At 37.9% G+C, this 20,919-nt stretch overlaps 2 protein-coding genes across 3 annotated transcripts; one reads left to right on the forward strand and one right to left on the reverse strand.

The window, feature by feature from the left end:
* Positions 1-9,357: 9,357 nt before the first annotated feature.
* On the reverse strand, positions 9,358-16,902 carry LOC114875566. 2 transcript variants are annotated; one of them, XM_029185974.2, is made up of 8 exons: positions 16,270-16,902; positions 14,166-15,792; positions 13,829-14,063; positions 13,596-13,705; positions 13,272-13,518; positions 12,983-13,187; positions 12,706-12,907; positions 9,358-12,618 (listed from the first exon to the last, which is right to left on the reverse strand). In XM_029185974.2, the coding sequence occupies exons 1-8, from the start codon at positions 16,497-16,499 to the stop codon at positions 10,849-10,851; spliced, it is 4,626 nt and encodes a 1,541-aa protein (XP_029041807.2). In that variant the 5' UTR covers positions 16,500-16,902; the 3' UTR covers positions 9,358-10,848. The 2 variants fall into 2 exon arrangements, with proteins under 2 accessions (XP_029041807.2, XP_029041806.2); XM_029185973.2 differs by having other exon boundaries at positions 9,358-12,621; positions 16,270-16,901.
* A 492-nt stretch (positions 16,903-17,394) lies between these two features.
* On the forward strand, positions 17,395-20,861 carry LOC114875563 (85/88 kDa calcium-independent phospholipase A2). Its single transcript, XM_046287366.1, has 3 exons — positions 17,395-18,152; positions 18,235-18,325; positions 18,402-20,861. Exons 1-3 carry the CDS (start codon positions 17,929-17,931, stop codon positions 20,478-20,480), a joined length of 2,394 nt encoding a protein of 797 aa, XP_046143322.1. The 5' UTR covers positions 17,395-17,928; the 3' UTR covers positions 20,481-20,861.
* The last annotated feature ends 58 nt before the right edge of the window (positions 20,862-20,919 follow it).

The raw sequence follows: 20,919 nt of genomic DNA on the forward strand, positions 1-20,919 counted from the left end.
TTTACTGGATATCCACGTATAAAAGTTATAAAAATAATAAATTTCAATAGATATAACAATAATTTAATTAACAAATAATTGTAAAATTAAAAATATTAATTAAATAAATTTAAAAAGAATAATCAAACAAAATTTTGAATTATACCCACGCGAAAATTAAAGAAAAAAACAATTTAAATAAATATAACAATAATTTGATTAATAAACAATTATAAAATTAAAAATATTATTAAATAAATTTTAATAGAATAATCAATCAAAATTTTGCAATATACCTACCCACGCAGAAATGTAAAGAAATAAATAATTTAAATAGATTTAACAATAATTTGATTAATAAATAATTGTAAAATATAAAATAATAATTAAACAAATATTAACAAATATTTCAACCGGAACCGGTGAAGCGGAACGTCATGCTTGATTGCGCGCGCCGCGCGCCGGTACAAGCGCGACCTGGAGAAGGGGCAAATCTAGTCAGTCTTATCGCAACCGCTGAAGGATACGGATCGATCTGTCAGACATGTACCGGTACGGGTTGATACCATCGATATTCGTGCATGGATTTATTAGTGTGTTACTACATGTGTTACCTATGGTGTTTCCCATGTGTTTTGGAATATTTATACGGATACATTAGTGCGTTTTATGGTGTGGTCACCCATGTGTTTTGACATTTTTATACAAGTGCATTACTGTGTCGTATGGTGTGGTACCCCATGTACCTGCATGTGCTTTATTGTGTTTTATGGTGTGGTTCCCTATGTGCTTTGGCATATTTTTACGGATTTATTAGTGGGTTTTATGGAGTGGTACCCTATGTGTTTTGGAATATTTATACGGATTTATTAGTGGGTTTTATGGAGTGGTACCCTATGTGTTTTGGAATATTTATACGGATTTATTAGTGGGTTTTATGGAGTGGTACCCTATGTGTTTTACTATAATTTTGCAAATATTTTATGGTGTTCTATGGTTTTGATCGTCATGTGTTTTGGGATGTATTTGCATGTGTTTTACCGTGTTTTATGGTGTAGTTATTCCTATATAGTTTTGCATGCATATTTTTGAATTTTTCTATGTACTAGCATATTAATTACAACAAATTGAGATAAAACATATATCGTTCAAGAATCGTGATTTTTATGCTTTCAGATGAGTGCTTTGCCAGTGGAGGTACCGTTACTTTGACGAGCCAACAGACGAACTATGGATCAATTATGGATCAATCTAAAATGCGTGGCGAGTGCAGTGGTACAAGTCAACGATCGGTGAGTCGCATGCTTTAAAGTTCCTCCGATTCCCATCATGTCGTAGGACGAATGGTCCGTAGCGACACGGGAATTGGTTGTAATTTTTATTTTTTGAGCGAGCATAGTGACCCACGAATATCACTGTATTATTTTATACAATGATAATCGTGCAAATTGTTTTTTGGTGTATTTTATGCCTTAGCTCAGGATAGGGTTTTCTTGTACATATTTACATATATAGATTTCGAGTTTAAAAATGTAGAGAAGTCGGATGACCCTCCGACTTCACAATACATTTTCTTTTTTATATGTACAAGAATTTATTTCGCGATGAGCGGATTTCAATATCAAAGTAATAAGCATGAATACTGTTAATTATTCCAACTACATACTTTGATAACGAAATCGCTCTTGAAAATGAAACGTTTTTCCGATGAAATTCCGGTGAAATTGGCATCAGTTTAGTATATGGGCTGGCCCCCACAGGGGGGTAAGACTTTCAGAATTATTAGTGTTGCGAAAAATTTACAACGCGAGGGTAACTATGACAATGCACTGACTAGTATTCGGTGGGAATCCTTTTGGTTTTTAAATTCAATCCAATGTATTATTTATTTAATAAAATTAGTTACAAGGATTCCGCGGCATAAGACCGTGAAACACCATCTCATGGGAGATAAACCCATGCATTACTAGGCCTTTGCAGGCGCAGCTTTAGAATATGGAACATATGAAAATATGTTACCATATTCTAAACTGTAGTCCTTTTGTCTATACTAGGGGCGTCCGTCAATCTGACACCGTTGGATGCAACGTGTTGGACGGGCGGGTAGCGCTCTTAGCGAAGGGGTGCATCCTGTCCTGGCGTTACGACGTCCAGGCGGGGTGGGTGGTATGTAGCGTCGAGCGCAAGTTCAGGGGGCCTAAGAACCTCCGTTGCCAGCTGATATTAGCAGTGCACCATGTTTTACGTCATAGTTGCCCAATTTTGCTTTTTAGTATTTGCTCTTCAAGCATAGTTTAAAGCTCCCCTTTCGAACTTGAAATTCATTCTATCGCATTCACGGTTCTCGACCCTAAACACTCATCATTCGCACTTCAGCATCACGAACTCTTTCACATAATCATTCATTCACCTGCATACCTTTGTGTAGTGAAATATTACCCCGTTAGATATTAATGTACCAGACATGTTTCTAGATCAAGATTTTCTATTTTAATTAGTGTTGCGAAAAATTTCCAACGCGAGAGTAAATATGACTATACACTGACTAGTATTCGGTGGGAATCCTTTTGGTTTTTATTTGATAAAATTAGTTACAAGGATTCCGCGGCATAAGACCGTGAACACCACCTCATGGGAGATAAAACCATGCATTACTAGGCCTTTGCAGGCGCAGCTTTAGAATACGGAACATATGAAAATATGTTACCATATTTTAAACTGTAGTCCTTTTGTCTATACTATGGGCGTCCGTCAATCTGACACCGTTGGATGCAACGTGTTGGACGGGCGGGTAGCGCTCTTAGCGAAGGGGTGCATCCTGTCCTGGCGTTACGACGTCCAGGCGGGGTGGGTGGTATGTAGCGTCGAGCGCAAGTTCAGGGGGCCTAAGAACCTCCGTTGCCAGCTGATATTAGCAGTGGACGCATGTTTGAGTCATATTTGCTCAATTTTGCTTTTCAATATTTGCTCTTCAAGCATAATTTAAAGCTCCCCTTTAGTCATGTTGCTAAATCAGGATTCTCTATTTTAATTAGTGTTGCGAAAAATAACGCGAGAGTAACAATGACGATGCACTTACTAGTACTCGGTGGGAATCCTTTTTGTTTTTAAACTCAATGTTTTATTTAATTAATCAAATTAGTTACAAGGATTCCGCGGCATAAGACCGTGAACACCATCTCATGGGAGATAAAACCATGCATTACTAGGCCTTTCAAGGCGCAGATTTAGAATGTGGCGGAGTACCAAATCTTCCATTTGATAAACTGCAGCCTTTTGTCTATACTATGGGCGTCCGTCAATCTGACACCGTTGGATGCAACGTGTTGGACGGGCGGGTAGCGCTCTTAGCGAAGGGGTGCACCCTGTTCTAGGCGGGGTGGGTGGTATGTAGCGTCGAGCGCAAGTTCAGGGGGCCTAAGAACCTCCGTTGCCAGCTGATATTAGAAGTGCACCGTTTTTGCGTCATAGTTGCTCTATTTTGCTTTTGAGTATTAGTTCTTCTTTCGTACATGAAATTCATTCTGTCACGTTCATGGTTCTCGACCCTAAACACTCATCATTCACACTTCACCCTCACGAACTCTATCACATAATCATTTATCCACCCGCATACCCCAGTATAGTGAAATATTAGCCCGTTAAATTTTCTATTTTAATTAGTGTTGCGAAAAATTTCCAACGCGAGAGTAAATATGACAATGCACTGACTAGTATTCGGTGGGAATCCTTTTGGTTTTTAAACTCAATCCAATATTTTATTTATATAATGAAATTAGTTACAAGGATTCCGCGGCATAAGACCGTGAAACACCATCTCATGGGAGATAAACCCATGCATTACTAGGCCTTTGCAGGCGCAGCTTTAGAATATGGAACATATGAAAATATGTTACCATATTCTAAACTGTAGTCCTTTTGTCTATACTATGGGCGTCCGTCAATCTGACACCGTTGGATGCAACGTGTTGGACGGGCGGGTAGCGCTCTTAGCGAAGGGGTGCATTCTGTCCTGGCGTTACGACGTCCAGGCGGGGTGGGTGGTATGTAGCGTCGAGCGCAAGTTCAGGGGGCCTAAGAACCTCCGTTGCCAGCTGATATTAGCAGTGCACCATGTTAGTGTCATAGTTGCTCAATTTTTCTTTTCAGTATTTGCTCTTCAAGCATTGTATAAAGTTCCCTTTTCGAACTTGAAATTCATTCTGTCACGTTCACGGTTCTCGACCTCACGAACTCTGTCTCATAACCATTTATCCACCTGCATACCTTTGTGTAGTGAAATATTACCCCGTTAGATATTAATGTACCAGACATGTTTCTAGATTAGGATTTTCTATTTTAATTAGTGTTGCGAAAAATTTCCAACGCGAGAGTAAATATGACTATACACTGACTAGTATTCGGTGGGAATCCTTTTGGTTTTTATGTGATAAAATTAGTTACAAGGATTCCGCGGCATAAGACCGTGAACACCACCTCATGGGAGATAAAACCATGCATTACTAGGCCTTTGCAGGCACAGCCATAGAGTACGGGACATTTAAGTATGTCGCACTCCATACGCTAAGCTGTCTTAAAGTCCTTTTGCCTATACTATTAGCGTCCACCACTCGGACACGTTGGATGCAACGTGTTCGATGGGTGGGTAGCGCTATTAGCGAAGGGGTGCATCCTGCCTTAATGGCCAAGTGCCATTGCGGCCAGGTGCCTTAAACAGGCGGGATGGGTGGTATGTAGCGTCTGGCGTATGAACTAGGGGGCCTAAGAACCTTCGTTGCCAGCTGATATTAGCAGTGGACGCATGTGGAGTCATATTTGCTTAATTTTGCTTTTCAATATTTGCTCTTCAAGCATAATTTAAAGCTCCCCTTTAGTCATGTTGCTAGATCAGTATTTTCTATTTTAATTAGTGTTGCGAAAAATAACGCGAGAGAAAGTATGACGATGCACTTACGAGTATAGGGTGGGAATCCTTTTGGTTTTTGAACTCAATATTTTATTTAATTAATCAAAGTAGTTACAAGGATTCCGCGGCATAAGACCGTGAAACCATCTCATGGGAGATAAAACCATGCATTACTAGGCCTTTTCAGGCGCAGCTTTAGAATGTGGCGCACGACCATATGTTACATATTGTAAACTGCAGCCTTTTGTCTATACTATGGGCGTCCGTCAATCTGACACGTTGGATGCAACGTGTTGGACGGGCGGGTAGCGCTCTTAGCGAAGGGGTGCATCCTATCCTAGGCGGGGTGGGTGGTGGTAGCGTCGAACGCAAGTTCAGGGGGCCTAAGAACCTCCCTTGCCAGCCCTATATTAGAAGTGCACCATGTTAGCGTCATACTTGCTCTATTTTGCTTTTCAGTATTTGCTCTTCAAGCATTGTAGAAAGCTCTTCGTTCATACTTCAATTTCATTCTGTCAAGTTCACGGTTCTCGATCCTAAACACTCATCATTCACACTTCAGCCTCACGAACTCTATCACATAATCATTTATCCACCCGCATACCCCGGTATAGTGAAATATTAGCCCGTTCGATGTTTATGTACTAGTCATGTTTTTAGATCAGGATTTTCTATTTTAATTAGTGTTGCGAAAAATTTCTAATGCGTGAGTAAATATGACAATGCACTGACTAGTATTCGGTGGGAATCCTTTTGGTTTTTAAACTCAATCCAATATTTTATTTATTTAATGAAATTAGTTACAAGGATTCCGCGGCATAAGACCGTGAAACACCATCTCATGGGAGATAAACCCATGCATTACTAGGCCTTTGCAGGCGCAGCTTTAGAATACGGAACATATGAAAATATGTTACCATATTCTAAACTGTAGTCCTTTTGTCTATACTAGGGGTGTCCGTCAATCTGACACCGTTGGATGCAACGTGTTGGACGGGCGGGTAGCGCTCTTAGCGAAGGGGTGCATCCTGTCCTGGCGTTACGACGTCCAGGCGGGGTGGGTGGTATGTAGCGTCGAGCGCAAGTTCAGGGGGCCTAAGAACCTCCGTTGCCAGCTGATATTAGCAGTGCACCATGTTTTACGTCATAGTTGCTCAATTTTACTTTTCTGTATTTGCTCTTCAAGCTTTATATTTGCAAAGTCGAGTCACTTTTATTAAAATAGTTTGGTAGAAACGTTTATTTCATCGCTATCTTCTCTATTCGCTCTCGTCTTCGACTTACCTCACACCGCGTTACGCATATCTTTTTACCCCCAATTACTCTGTCTTTCTTTCGCGGTTATCCTCCAAGCTATCCGACTATATACTCCACCCCCCTGGGGGGGCCAGCCCATATACTAAATCGCAGCCGTGAAATTTCGCCGATATTCTTACTTTTAATAAAGTGAGAATATCATCTTTAGTTTTTACTAATCATACGTTTTAGCTTAGGCATTTCAGCACACATGAAGAAAACTGGTAGGTGCAAATACCTTGGCCTTGTTCATTTTTATGCCCAAAGCTCATTCGGGTACTTAGATGTACTCGCGTGGGTGGAGGGCGGTGGACAAGGTTTAGTTTTAAGTATAATATATTTTGGCGACTGACAAAAGTAGTGAACCAATAGTGAACCACGATATAAGTTCCACATGTGTGTGTGTGGTTAGGATGTGGGATTTGTATCGTTTATTAACAACCTTAACTTACTACAACATTACCAAATACTTATCAAGAATAAATTGAAAAATTTTTACATTACATATTCAATAGAATACGAAAATGAGATGTGTTACTTTAGCATAATGTTCACTATTATTTGTCAGTCGATTTCAGCAAAAAGGTATGAAATTATTAGAGTGTGAATGTTGAATTGAACTCGGGTGTCGGAGGCGTCCCGGGACGTTCTCTCTAGGAGTAGGCTTTTTTGCACCCGGGTGGTAGAATGAGAACCGTGGAGTGAATTTTTGTGAGAATGATTTTTGCCCTTTTTTAAATATAGCGATAGGCAGGCAGGTAGTTTACTTCTGGTGTGACTGAGTTTAGTTTATAAGTAGGCAGGGCCAGAGCAAGCTTTCATGTTTCTCTTCGTATTCTCCTCTAATACGTGAGAAGCTTGTATCTGGGGTTGGAAATTAAAAAATCAAGAGGAAAAATGAAAATGCAAATTAATTAGTTGATTAATTAATTAATTTAGCATTCTCTCTTGATTTTTTCAAGGCCAAGCCTTATTAGTTTGTAAGTCGTAGTCGTGGTACTAGACCCGATTACAAAAATGAAGTATTAAAGTGAAAGTGCAGTGAAGTGAAGTGAAGTGAAATTAAAAAGTGTTTTGTGCTTGGACATTTGCAAAAATTGTGCAGGTATGCGAGTAGCGATTCAAGGGATCGTTGCTCGTTTACGTGTTACGTTTTTACAAATGTCTGAGCAAACGTAAAATTTTCGCGAGTGATTTTTGTGAGGCTATTGCCGAAGAAAGAAGAGGCTATATGCTGAAGAGCCCCGGCAAAATTTGCCCAGAAGAGGGGAACTACTAATGGCACTCCATCTTCGGATGGACAGTCATTCTGTCACTATGCTCGCTAATTTGTTTTTTCATTTTTTAGTTTTTTTTGTATGATCCTTTTGCACATATCGTCGAGAACATATTAAATTCGAAATTTTACGAGTTCAACAGCCAGCTCATTGATTGGTCAACTTGCGTTTTTATTTCCCCTATTTCCTTTTTTTTTATTACTTTATTGAAATAAATTATTCTTTTCTTATTGATTTGCCGATCTACTATATTTCATGTTCTCATTTTAAATAGGTTCAATTTATTTAAAACATAGCCTGGGTGAGTTCTCATTTTATTAAATATCTCTGAGATTGTAATGGTAATTATATTTTCTGTTCTCTGCATTTTTCATTTCAATTGTAATCGAAATTATGATGTTAATTATATTTTCTATTTCAGCATTTTATTGTTGAATTGTTATTTTGTTTGTTTTGGGGGGTTTTGTGATTTTAGGGAGGTCACTATTTTATTTCAGGAAATTATTCTCCTCATGTATATAATAATCATCTTTTCTATTACAGCATTTTGTTGTTCAATTGTTATTTTGTTAATTGTTACTGAAATTATGATGTTAATTATATTTTCTATTTCAGCATTTTATTGTTAAATTATTATTATTTTCTCAATTGTTTCTGATATTAGGATGTTAATTTTATTTTCTATTTCAAGATTGTATTGTTTAAATTTTTATTTTATGTTGTATGTTTTGGGGGGTTTTATAGTTTTATGGAGATTACTATTTTATTTCAGGAAATTATTCTATTCTTATTGATCTCATATGTAAATCATATCTTATGTTCTCGTATCACATATTCGTATTCTCGTTTCTTTTATTAAATATTTCTGAGAGTGCAAGGGTAATTATATTTTCTGTTTTCAGCTTCTACCATTTCAATGGTAATCGAAATTGTGGTGTTAATTATATTTTCCGTTTCAGAATTTTGTTGTTGAATTGTTCTTTTCGTAATTCTTATTAAAATTATCATGTTAATTATATTTTCCATTTCAGCATTTCATAATCGAAATTGTGGTGTTAATTATATTTTCCGTTTCAGAATTTTGTTGTTGAATTGTTCTTTTCGTAATTCTTATTAAAATTATCATGTTAATTATATTTTCCATTTCAGCATTTCATAATCGAAATTGTGGTGTTAATTATATTTTCCGTTTCAGAATTTTGTTGTTGAATTGTTCTTTTCGTAATTCTTATTAAAATTATCATGTTAATTATATCTTCCATTTCAGCATTTCATTACTGAAATTGTGATTTTATGTTATCCGTTTTGGGGGATTTTATGATTTTAGGGGTGATTTTGTTGTTCAATTGTTATTTTCTAAATTATTGCTGAAATTTCTGTTTCAACATTTTATCGTTTTAATTGGTATCTAATGTTGTCTCTTTTTGAGAATTTTTTTGTTTTAGGTGGGTCACGATCGTAGCCACCTCCACGTGGTGTGACCCGGTAATCGATATCGTTTTCTAAACATTTATCAGATGATAATTTTTAGAAAACGATATCGAGCTGAGAGCTACGATTCGGTTAACATAAAGTAGTAAAATCAATTTTTCGAGCAAACACTATTTTTTTATTCTGATTCTTTTCTTTGGAAGGATCCATCGATCCTTTAGCCCCGACGTAGGTTCAAAGATTATCGTTCTTAGCAAAATTCAGTTCTACTAATATCACATACAATAATTTCATTGTTGGTTTTAAGGTTTAAAACAAATTGTGCTTTGGAGAATTGCTATAGTTCTAAATTTCTTTATTTTTCGGAAAAGAAATTTTCTTTTGGGATAATCTGTTTCGCTCAATACCATTTTCTTTGATATGATAATAAAATACAAATATGACGAAAAAAGAATTGAAACTCTTTGGTGATATTATTATCTTTATATTTTATTCTATTAATCTTGTTTGCTATATTATGAAATTCGATACAAATGTAATCCATGTAATGTTTGTACTTGTGAACATTGTTGTTTGAAGTTTTTTTATAATTATAGCTAGCAATACATGAATAGTCGAACAAGAAGGGAAATTTATTATTTTCGCGTTTATTTATAATACTCTCATTTTAAACAAGAAAGAAAAAACAACAAAAACAAAACCTTTAACTGATCTAATAAGAAATGGGAAGCCCTAAATGACGGAAACATAATATAAAATATAAAAAAAGCATTAATAATAAAAATACGTAAAAAAGTGATCAGAATTAAAGCAATTAAAAAACTCGTCGTTTCATTACCTAAAAGGATGTGCAACACGTATACACATCTATCGACTTATTTACATACCTGCGTATAATATACATTCGTATATACACACACACCTGCATAAAACGCATCCACACACGCGGAACATGCACACATACTTACTGTGCTCTATACTTTAGCTACTAATCATTAGCACTACAAATATTCTTACGCAATACAAAATAATCGGTAGGTTTATATTAAAAACATACGTACAATGATGAATATCTTATTTTGGCACAAAGATTTTACGATACCTTGTTCTTTGGTTCTTATAAACAGTTCATAAAAAAAGAAATCAAAAAAGGATTAAAAGCAATGTGCGCCTAGTTGTAGATTTTGCAAATGAAATTGATTTCATCATTGTCAATCTTAATCTATGACTCTTCCTGCTTAAAAAAAAAAAAGAATTGCAACTTTTATAGCAAACGATTCATTTGCAATCTCCGCAACATTACAGTATAATTTACAATTAATACTTTGAAACGAGTATAATATGACTAGAATAAAAATGAACATTTAAGTTTCATTATCACTATGCAGATTTCACTTACAGCTATCATTAGGCAACTCGATTGATTTTTCTCCCTGAACCGAGAATTGTCACGACTAATTAAAACCACGATTTACAACGTTTTTGGAAAAGACGAAAAATTAATTGGTTCTTCTAATTACGTATCGTACCTGTAATCGCCCAACAAATTTTCTCCTACAATTTTGTTCATAAATAGTTTAAAAAAATAATATTCACTCCAAAAATAAAAGATACACATCACATTTTGCTATACAATTTTCGGCATTCACATTCTACCTTCTAATGTTTGTGCGCATCTCTGTTTGAGGATTGTACTTTAATCCGAAAGGTGAGGTTCTACGAGCGGTTTTAAAAACGTTTAAATTTGGATTCTCTCTTTGCGTGTATCCAAAAAAAGAAAACCACGTTCTGTAATTAGTTCACAGAGGACCTGTAATGGATTTTCAAGAAAAATAATGCACTACACGGAAGAGACTATTTCAAGAAAGTACATATAAAAGAAGAAACTAAACAAATAAATCAGAGCAAAAATAATTGAAAGTATTGCAAACGTTTGAGGAGAATGAATGATGAATTACTCTAGTAATAACCAGAGTAATGATGATAACCTGGTCTAGGTGGATGATACGGTGCAGGACTCACAGGATAACTCGGATTATATCCTGACAAAGGAGGCGGTGGAGGAGGGGAAGATAAAATTCGTCCGTCCACCGCATCAGGTACGATGTGTGGATTACCGGAAGCTGTGGATTGAGGACTGGTTATTACGCGAGCTCCGGATCCGTGTAAATGATGAGATCTCGAAAGAGTGAGATCGACAGTGTGCCGTCCACCGGGAGTAAGATCTAGACTAACGACTCTCAAAACGTCACTATGAGAATAAGATGATGAAGGTGGTAGTGGAGGCGGTGGAGGAGGAGGTGGAGGAGCTGGAGGTGGAGGCGGTGGTGGTGGTGGAGGAGGAGGAGGCGGAGGTGGTGCTGAAGACGGTGGCAGAGGAGCTGCCACAGCGACAGAAGGACCGGAAGATATCTGAGCAGTTACAGAAAGAGAAGTGGGTGACGATATCGAATAACCACCAGTCCTGCTAAGATCAACGCTCTGTCTTTCCGTAATTTCGTACAAATGATGATGATGATATCTTGAGTTTGGTAATTGAACACCAAATCCATGATGAAATCCTCTGGCAGACATGTCCAAACCTTGGAGCTCTCCATTAAGAACGAGGGGCTCGAAACTCGACCTTTCCCTCGTAAAATCTTGATCGAGAGAGTCATATTTATACGACGTCGAAAGATCTAGTTGCATTGCCTTTTCTTTTACGGAAAGGCTGAGATTTTGGGCAACGGAATCACCTTCGTCACTGGACAAATTATCTGTGGGAATTTGATGATGATGATGGTGGTGATGGTGGTGATGATGATGATGTACACCTTGATAGCGCGGATTTGGCGTGGCCGAAGGTGACACTAAATCTTCCTGTTGCATGTGAATGTAACTGTTCGGCGAAGAAACTCGTGGCATCTCCTCATGGTGTAAATACTGATCGATATTATGTGTCCTTGGTGTACCGATATAATCAACAGGTCGGTGCAGTTGATAATCAACGTGTAAATGCGTGGGCGGTGTATTTCGATTGTCCGGTGTAGGCGCGGGTGATATAAGTTCTTCTTGTTGCTGTATGTAGGAATCCAAGTGATTCGGTGATCTTTGAGGTAACGGAGAATGTAGCTGACTGGAGATCGAATAAAGATTTGTATCACGGTCGTTGTCCTCCAATATCGGACTGGTTACCGCTCCTATATCTCTTTCAGCAGCATCAAGGGCTGCTTCGACTAACAAACTAGCACTCGCACTTTCAGTTCTTCTATAAACACTAAGTCCTAACTTACTATTCTCCATAATTCCTTGCACTCTAGTTGTACTAGTCGATGACGTAACTTTATCATCGATTTCTTTTCTACTCTCTTCAAAATCATAAGTACTCCCAGTAACGATATTTGACGATAAATGCGAGATCGTGTTAGATACTATGGTTGAATCCGAAGTAATCGGAGGATTAAACTCTCCGAGCCACTTTTTACTGCCTTTACTTTGTAATCTAGAAGTACCGTAAAGGTCTGTCTCTGTTCGAATATTCTCCACTGTTGTTTCGAAACTGCTCGATGCCGATACGCTCATTGGAAGCGATGGCGTGGAAATTCTTGGATTATGCTCCATTTTGTATTTAGACACAGAACTTGTTCCAAACTCGATAATAGTCGAATGAGTGGAACTGTTTGGTGTCTCTGTTTTTAAGTCATGTTTCGAGTTACTATCGTCTAAAGATGTTTCGTTGCTATTATCATCCTGCTGAAAATGTCATAAGACAAATAGTGTAATTCAAAGGTCAGTTTACTGATTATAAGATAAAGCACATTTTGTTCGGAAACATACCTGAGAAATTCGTTTACTTGGTCGCGGAGTCTTTCCACGACCAACGTCTTCGATAAGTCCACCGCTATATGCATCGAAAGTGTATGCAACAGATCGTTCAATTTTTGGCATCATTTCTTCCGTAAGACCATGTACTTTCTTATAATGAAATTGTAAACATTGCTTCGTGGTAAAAGCTGCTTTGCAACTACTTTCTTTGCATCTGAAAATCAAAGAAAATATAAGTAATTTTTATTGTATTCGTTGAAGAACAAAAGTAACGATATTGAAATCTTACTTGAACGGTTTCACTCCACTATGCGTTAACATGTGTATCTTTAAGTTACTCTTATTCTGAAACATTTTTCCACATCGATCACAAGTTGCGGCGCCAACGACATCTTTATGATGAACTTCCTTCATATGTCGTTGGAGCGCCGCGCGGGAACCAAGAAGTTTCAGACAAAGTTTACACTGAAACTCCCGGAGTACCTCGGACATGTCTGAATGTTCATATATATATTTGTCAAAATTACAATTTGAGTTGAATACTGAGAATTGAAATGTTAGAATGGGTAAACTCTTACCACTATGCATCCGTTTGATATGCACTTTCAATTTCTGTGGCTGACAGAATTTACGCCCACAAAAATCACAGAGTGGTCTCGAACGTTGTGGATTATATGCGCACCCATAAGTTCGATGCATCTCGAGGTAATTCAATCGTAAAAAAAATTTCTTGCAATACTGGCACTGATATGCCCCACGACCCGCGTGTAATTCTGCAGCGTGTTTCATTATGTTATCTTTACCTAAAACAGCAGCTCCGCATACCTAGACGATACATAGTAAACGTGTACATATTTAATCGTGAAATCCTCGAAAAACGCAGGTATTTAATTCTTCCCTACCTTACAATGATATTTTCTTATGGTCAGACTGTAATTGGTGTCGTGAAAGATGCAACAGTGCAAACGATAGTATATCGGATGGGCAAAGTTTAAATTACATCCCCCGCAATCTAGACAAAGCAAAATGAAATAAAGAAATGACAAATTTTTTACTTAAAACATAAGTGAATGTTCGATTACTCTCTTTGTAACATTCACTATCAATGTTGAAACTAAAAAAGATGATACCATACTCGTTTTGTCTACTTTATTTTTTCGTGTCCATCCTGAAGACTGAGAATCTACCCAATATGTCAATTCCATTCCTGTTACAATGTTTTGGGTGGTAACAAGATGCAATTCTCCTTGTTTTGTAATTACAGCTACGCTTCTTTCCTCTTTCGTGTCAGCCGGTCTAATATAACGAATCCAATTACTTTTTAATGGATCAGTGGTACTTATGTACAAAGTTTTACCATTATTATCTATCTAAAAAAAAAAAAGAATATACTCCTTTATCACGCAATAGATATCGGTCGATGTAACTATAATTTATGCATACAAATATAAGAAATATTGCATTGATTTTACCTCCCAAATATGTCTCATCGGGAAATCGTCAGGAATATCCATTTCCTTAACTGGCCTCCCAACAAGAGGACCTAGTTTAACATGCATCGGAACAGAATTTTTCGCGTATATTCCGAGCCCGTGTTCCGAATTAGTGATTTTTAACTCAAAACATTCAGGCAAAGAATCTCTGGCATACAATGGTCGATCTGCATCTAGAATTAATTGCTTCTCCTCTTTCTGAGCCTTTGCTTTCGTTTTGCAATGTTCATTCAACATAGAATCATCATCAGACTCTGTGTTATCGTCTGTTATCTTCCCATATCCTTCAGACATAGGATCATCCGATTTGATAGCCTTTAAAACTTCAATATTTTCTTTTTGCTTATCTAACCAATCTTCATACGATATTGAATCGGGAATTGTATATTGAGGCATATTTAATGGGCAAGCATCTTGCAAATGACGATTATTGCACTCCTGGCAAAGTTTTATTTTAATGGCTAATCTCTGAGGCTCAGACATCGAATTTTCAACGTTCGTTTCAGTTTGAAGCTTCTCAACCATAACAGCCATTGTATCATTTGCTACAGAACAAATGTTCTTATCTTCCTGCATAATTATCCCATCCTGTGGCGCTTTCCGTACATCGTGATGCTTACGATTTTTATGTTCATTGGTATGTTTGTGCCTTTTTCTTCGGTGTTTGTGTACAGAATCATCTATAATATCCTCAGATGAATCATCTTTTATATTTTCATCGTTTTCGTCTTCGATATCATACTTCAATCGTTTTCGTCTCCTTTTCAATTTTCGATCTTCGACTTCTTGAACCGTATTTGTATTAATATTTGAATCATAAGAATTTGTATTAACAAGTTCGTGTTGATCATCACGCCGAATACCACTTGAGACATTATCTTCACCCTTGGTCTCATTGGGATCAACATGAAAATCTGTGCTGGATGTTAAATTCGTGATTTGTTCTGTTTCATTTTCAATGCTTTGAGTAATAGGAGATGTTGTTAAATTATTAGACTTTGAATATTCCTTTTTATCATTATCCATTGTAATCTTTTCCACAACATTTGTCATTTCATGGTAAACTACACTTTTATTAGTATTTACATTTTCTATAAACTCTATACTATCTATGTGTTCAGTCTTTGCCATTACAGATTCTGTGGTCTTCTTAGAAGCGCGAAGACTATTTTTTAAATTTGACTTGACATCTATATCACCAAGTAATCTAGAATTATCTGTCTTAATAGAAATTTGTTCCTCATCTTCTGATGCTACATCACTAGATAGTCTATTAACAGTTTCTACCGGTGAAACAGGATCAACTGTTTTAAGATGTCTCTTCTTTTTCCGTTTATCTTTGTGATGCTTAGCTTTATTTTTATGATGTTTGGATCTTGCACTACGTAGAACACGCAATTCAATGTCATCTGACAATTTGGATTGGGCTAGATCAACAGAGGGTGCCTCAGACTCTGGTACTGTTCCACTATTTTGTTTCCTCAAGCTCCTACGTAGAGATTCCCTTGTATCTTCTATCAAATTTTCATTCGACATCGTTTCAGCTTTATCCCCCTCATCCTGATCCATTTCCCTTTCTTCTTCTTCATTGCACTTGGTGTTGTGCCTTTCAAACAGAAATATACAGACAATTAAGGAAAATCCAATTAAGAAAATTAACATAAATCAAAAAATGTTACTAACACAGGTGCAACAGCTGCAAAAAAATCAATTTACCTAAATATGTTTCTTGTTTATAGTAAAATATATCCAATATTTCTGTCATAACGATAAATTCGTGTTTAATTCAAAAATTAAAATTAACGAAAATCAGTGCAGTCGATATCATCTGCAACAGTGTTTCTACTGAATAAATAATAATCGATTACTTTCATCCCCTAGCACCAACTACACAATATGGCGATTCGAGGGAAAATTTAGGTACAGTACAGGAGAAGCTGTATTTTTTAACAATAAGATCGATTTCAATTTTAATTAAAATATTTTTACAACAGAAATGGAATGTTAATATTAAAGCGAATATGCTTGAATTGCATCCAACGAAAAATAAATCCTATTTATTGAACGATTTACTCGAACATACCTGGATGCAGATTCAGCAAGATCAAGTAAATAAACTGCAACATCTTCATCCGTTGACAGACCTAAGCGCTTCTTAAGAGAAAGCCAACGCTTGCCGTTCGTAAGACCAATGCGAACGCTTCGAAAGTGTTTCGTTTTCGACTCCGGTGCTATTCCAGGATTGCTGTTTTTATGATGTGAACTTCTCGTTAACCCCGACTCTCTCACATGCCTTGTACTTTTCTTCGGCATAACTACATCGTAGATCTGCCGGTATTAAAGCGGCGAACTTGAAGCTACCGCGGAGATCGCGAACCGATATTATCCTATCCTCTTTATGCTCACCGCCTGACCATTGCCGCCCACTCCGCCCGCTCCGCCCACCCTTGTCACTCAGCACCCCGACAACCACGCAACCACTCGCACCCACCTAATGTCCATTTCACTCCCTCTCTACTGTCTCGTTATTTTACTTTCCTTTTCCATACCCCATGTACCATGTACCCCGTGACCACGATCTTTCTCTTCTATCGATCTGTCGTCTACGCTTCATCACTATGTATGTACGTTACATCTATGTATATGCACACTGCATCAACGAGAGTGCAAGCATGGCTTGCGAACAATATACTTGTAAATATACATATATGAGTCTATAATATGCATGTTACATACGGTATACATTGTATACTTATATACATAAGATAATATACAAGGATGGACGTCACAAATTTATGCTTTTACATATTAATTCAAAGGAACATCTTTTGTTCTTGTTTATTACATTAAACATGAAATCAGATGGAGTATTTTAAACTGGATAAAATGTAACATCTCTACAAGTATTATCTTTCAAAAAATGACATGCATTCACAAGTTCTTGAAGATCTGTAATTCCTAAAATTTACAATTACCCAAGAAATTGTATCTTTTGGATAATTGAATCATAGATCTACGTTTATAATTGATTTAATTTTTGCATAATAATTAAATAAACTAACTCTAAATTATTTGTTCTATCGAAATATCGATTAATTCGATATTTTTAAATCGAATCTCCGTATCGATTACAGTACTATCGATGTCATATTAAACTTCGATTAGTCGATAATATTGTCGAGTAGTTTCCGCCGTTTTCGAGCAGATGGCGCAGGGATCGAATTTCCGATCGGTGTATTGAGCATTAGTTCTCAGAAATATTTAATTCCGTAATTTGTATGCATTGGAATCATTGCCAGATGAAACATTTGATGGCGTCACACTCACGCGTCGCGGCATCATCAAGCGACACTAAGCATTGTACTCTTCTTTCTCTACTACCTACTAAATACGTTTTATCTTATAAGGCTTCATGCAGCCATTTTTGCCCTATTTTTGGCAGCAGTGATCAATACGTTGGTAAGACTGTTACAAAACTTTTGTTTACGTAAATCCGTAGATGTAATACCACTGTCACGCTGTCACTGCCGTGCTTCACCTACGATCAGCTGCTAAGTTTGTGTTTATGAAGGATTCCCGGTTTTATTTTTTGTGACATCGATGTCACGTCATGATAACATTTACCAGGAAATGTTTGTCACATATATTGTATATATGATTTATTCGATCTTTCGAACTGGCTGGTAGTCAGTTAAAACGTACGATTGCCGTTTTCATCTACATATAACCTAAATCATTTACAATGGCGTGGTTGGGAACAATAGCTAGTAACGTTTTCCGAAATATCATGTCTTCGGACGTATCGCCAAATCTTGTCCTAGAGGTTAAACCTGAAAATTATAGTAATCGACATATTCTTTGTCGAGAGGATGGCATTGTACTTTACGCTCCAGGAGAACGACATCTGGAAAAGTATGAGATCGTTCTTCATAGACCTTGTACAGAAACGTTACATCAAGCGTATAGGTATGTTCTTTTATATATAAGTTACTTCTATATTAAAGACAGTGAATAACGTAAAAATTTATCAATTTATATATATATATAGTTTATTTCGGTCCGTGGACAAATCACAGGCAGAAGGACACTTCATCATTTACAAAGATAAGGTTCCAGTATTGGTTCAGATTTGTCGCGAGGTAACCTTTTAGGATTTTTTTAAACAGAGGGGTAAAAAACAATAGAACAGATACTGATAATGATTTATTTTTGCAGATGTGTAACGTGAGTAAGATACAAAAATTATGCGACACCCTGGTACAACATCCCAGTTGGACATTGGCACACTTGGCAGCTCACTTTGCTCTTTGCAATGCTTTCGCCCATACCGCCGTGAACAGCCAGTTAAACAGCGGTGATATCGAATCAGGGGTATCTCCGTTGCAAGTCGCGGTACAAAGTAATAATCTGCGCACGGTACAGATGCTGATAGAAGCGAAAAGTTCCCTGGAACATTTGGATAACAATGCGAATACCGTGTACCATTTCGCGGCAACGTCTACCAAAGAAATAATTCTAGCCCTCGGAGGAGATCTTCCAAATAGTCTGAACAGTCGAAACTGTAATGGTCACACGCCGTTACATGTTGCGTGCCTAAATAATAAACCTGAATGCGTTAAAGCTCTTTTATTGATCGGGGCGGACGTAAACATTCCTGCATCCGAGGGTGAACCTTCTAGTCCGAGTTACGTGGGTGACTTTCTACACAGTAAGCCGAACGTACTTCACGCCGAGGATATGAAATTTGGTGGCACGCCGTTGCATTGGTCGTTGAGCAGAGAGGTGATCAATGCTCTGATCGAAAGTAATTGCGACATAGATGCATTAAATTTCGATGGTCGAACCGCCTTGCATATTATGGCGATGAGAAAACGCTTACCGTGCGTGGTGGCCCTCCTGAGTCATATGGCTTCCGTGAATATCGTCGACAAGGATGGTAACACTCCGTTGCATTTAGCAGTGTCAGAAGGTACGTTGGCCATCGTTCAAAGTCTGATAGGTTTCGGAGCGGACATCGACGCGAGGAATTGGAAGTCGGAATCGCCACGGCATCGAGTGAATATCGACAGCAGCGAGGGACAAAGAATTCTGTACGTATTAAACGCGGTTGGTGCTCAGCGTTGCCCACCGGAGATGACCAATTGCAATTTGGGATGCAAGTTGAGCGAGAGCTTTGACGGTATCGCTCCGCGACAAACACCGAAGGTCCATCCACGAACCATCTTAGACCAAATGCTTCACGTATCTGGTATGGATAAAATGGCTACGCAAGGAAACAAACGAATCAAAGGCGGTCGACTTCTTTGTCTAGACGGAGGAGGGATTCGTGGTTTAGTTCTGGTACAAATGCTGTTGGAAATCGAATCGGTGCTCGGTAAACCCGTCGTAGATTGTTTCGACTGGATCGCGGGTACTTCGACGGGTGGAATTCTGGCTCTTGGTCTCGCGTTAGGCAAGTCTCTGCGCGAATGTCAAGCGCTTTACTTTCGTATCAAGGAGGAAGCTTTTGTCGGAATGCGACCGTACAACAGCGAAGATTTAGAGAGGGTGTTGAAGGATAGTCTCGGAGCCGAAACGGTGATGTCCGATATCGAAAAACCAAAGATAATGATCACGGGCGTGTTGGCCGATAAGAAGCCCGTCGATCTTTATTTATTCCGCAACTACGAATCTCCTAGTACGTTGCTAAAAATTCCAATAGCGAGCTCGACATCCATTACGCTTTCGCCGCCGAACGAACAATTAGTTTGGCACGTGGCACGCGCAACCGGCGCGGCTCCCACTTACTTTAAATCATTTGGAAAATTTCTCGACGGTGGATTGATAGCGAACAATCCAACGTTGGACGCCATGACCGAAATCCACGAGTACAATCTCGCGTTAAAGGCAACTGGTCGGGAACAAGATGCGGTGCCCTTGTCTCTGGTGGTTTCTCTTGGCACCGGTCTTCCGCCAACTACTCAGCTGAAAGACATAGATACATTTATACCAGAAAGTATATGGGGTACTGCGAAGCTTGCCATGGGAATATCGATTCTGGCGGACCTGCTGGTGGATCAAGCGACCGCTACCGATGGAAGAGTCGTCGATCGTGCTAGAAACTGGTGTTCCATGATCGGCGTCCCATACTATAGATTCAATCCTCAACTTTGCGAAGATGTTGCCATGGATGAGAAAAACGACGAGATACTGGCCGACATGATATGGATCGCGCAAGCGTTTATGCACGCCAACAGAGATCAAATAAGAGAATTAGCTGCCGTGATAAATCGCGACGTTTACAGCGAAATGTGAAATTGTCTTCGAAACTGATATTAATCCTTGTATACTCCTTCTTTTTTATTAACTAATTTTTAGGTTTTAGTTTTTTTCCTTTTTTTTGAGGAAGAAATTCATCGTAGGAAGAATTTGTTCGTCTGGTACGACAGTGGCGCACAATTTTAGCGTCTTAGTCCCGATTTTTATTTCTATCCTCTTCGAATATTTACCGAACAGTGAATTATTGAAAAGGAAGGATAATCTGTTAGTAGTTGAATTGTAACAGATAGCAAGTAACAGCAAGTATACTAACTAAACACTTGTAGCTTTGTTGATCAAAGTATTCACCGTGCAGGCTATTTATTCGATCGCCAAAGTGTTTATTCAAAAATAAATATAACCAAAGGAAGAAAGAAAGAAGAAAAAGTTACGAAGCGATTCAATCATTCCTGGTAGATCTCCTTTTCCTAGAAAG

This window comes from Osmia bicornis, chromosome 10, assembly GCF_907164935.1.
Source record: "Osmia bicornis bicornis chromosome 10, iOsmBic2.1, whole genome shotgun sequence".
Classification (NCBI taxonomy): Eukaryota; Metazoa; Arthropoda; class Insecta; order Hymenoptera; family Megachilidae; genus Osmia; species Osmia bicornis.

Coding starts and splice junctions, on each gene's coding strand:
- LOC114875566 (XM_029185973.2), bottom strand. CDS start 16,499: ATGCCGAAGAAAAGTACAAGGCATGTGAGAGAGTCGGGGTTAACGAGA. Junction 15,793..16,269: donor CTTGCTGAATCTGCATCCAG/GTATGTTCGAGT, acceptor TCTGTTTGAAAG/GCACAACACCAAGTGCAATG. Junction 12,908..12,982: donor AGTGGAGTGAAACCGTTCAA/GTAAGATTTCAA, acceptor TTTGATTTTCAG/ATGCAAAGAAAGTAGTTGCA.
- LOC114875563 (XM_046287366.1), top strand. CDS start 17,929: ATGGCGTGGTTGGGAACAATAGCTAGTAACGTTTTCCGAAATATCATG. Junction 18,153..18,234: donor ACGTTACATCAAGCGTATAG/GTATGTTCTTTT, acceptor ATATATATATAG/TTTATTTCGGTCCGTGGACA. Junction 18,326..18,401: donor TGGTTCAGATTTGTCGCGAG/GTAACCTTTTAG, acceptor TTATTTTTGCAG/ATGTGTAACGTGAGTAAGAT.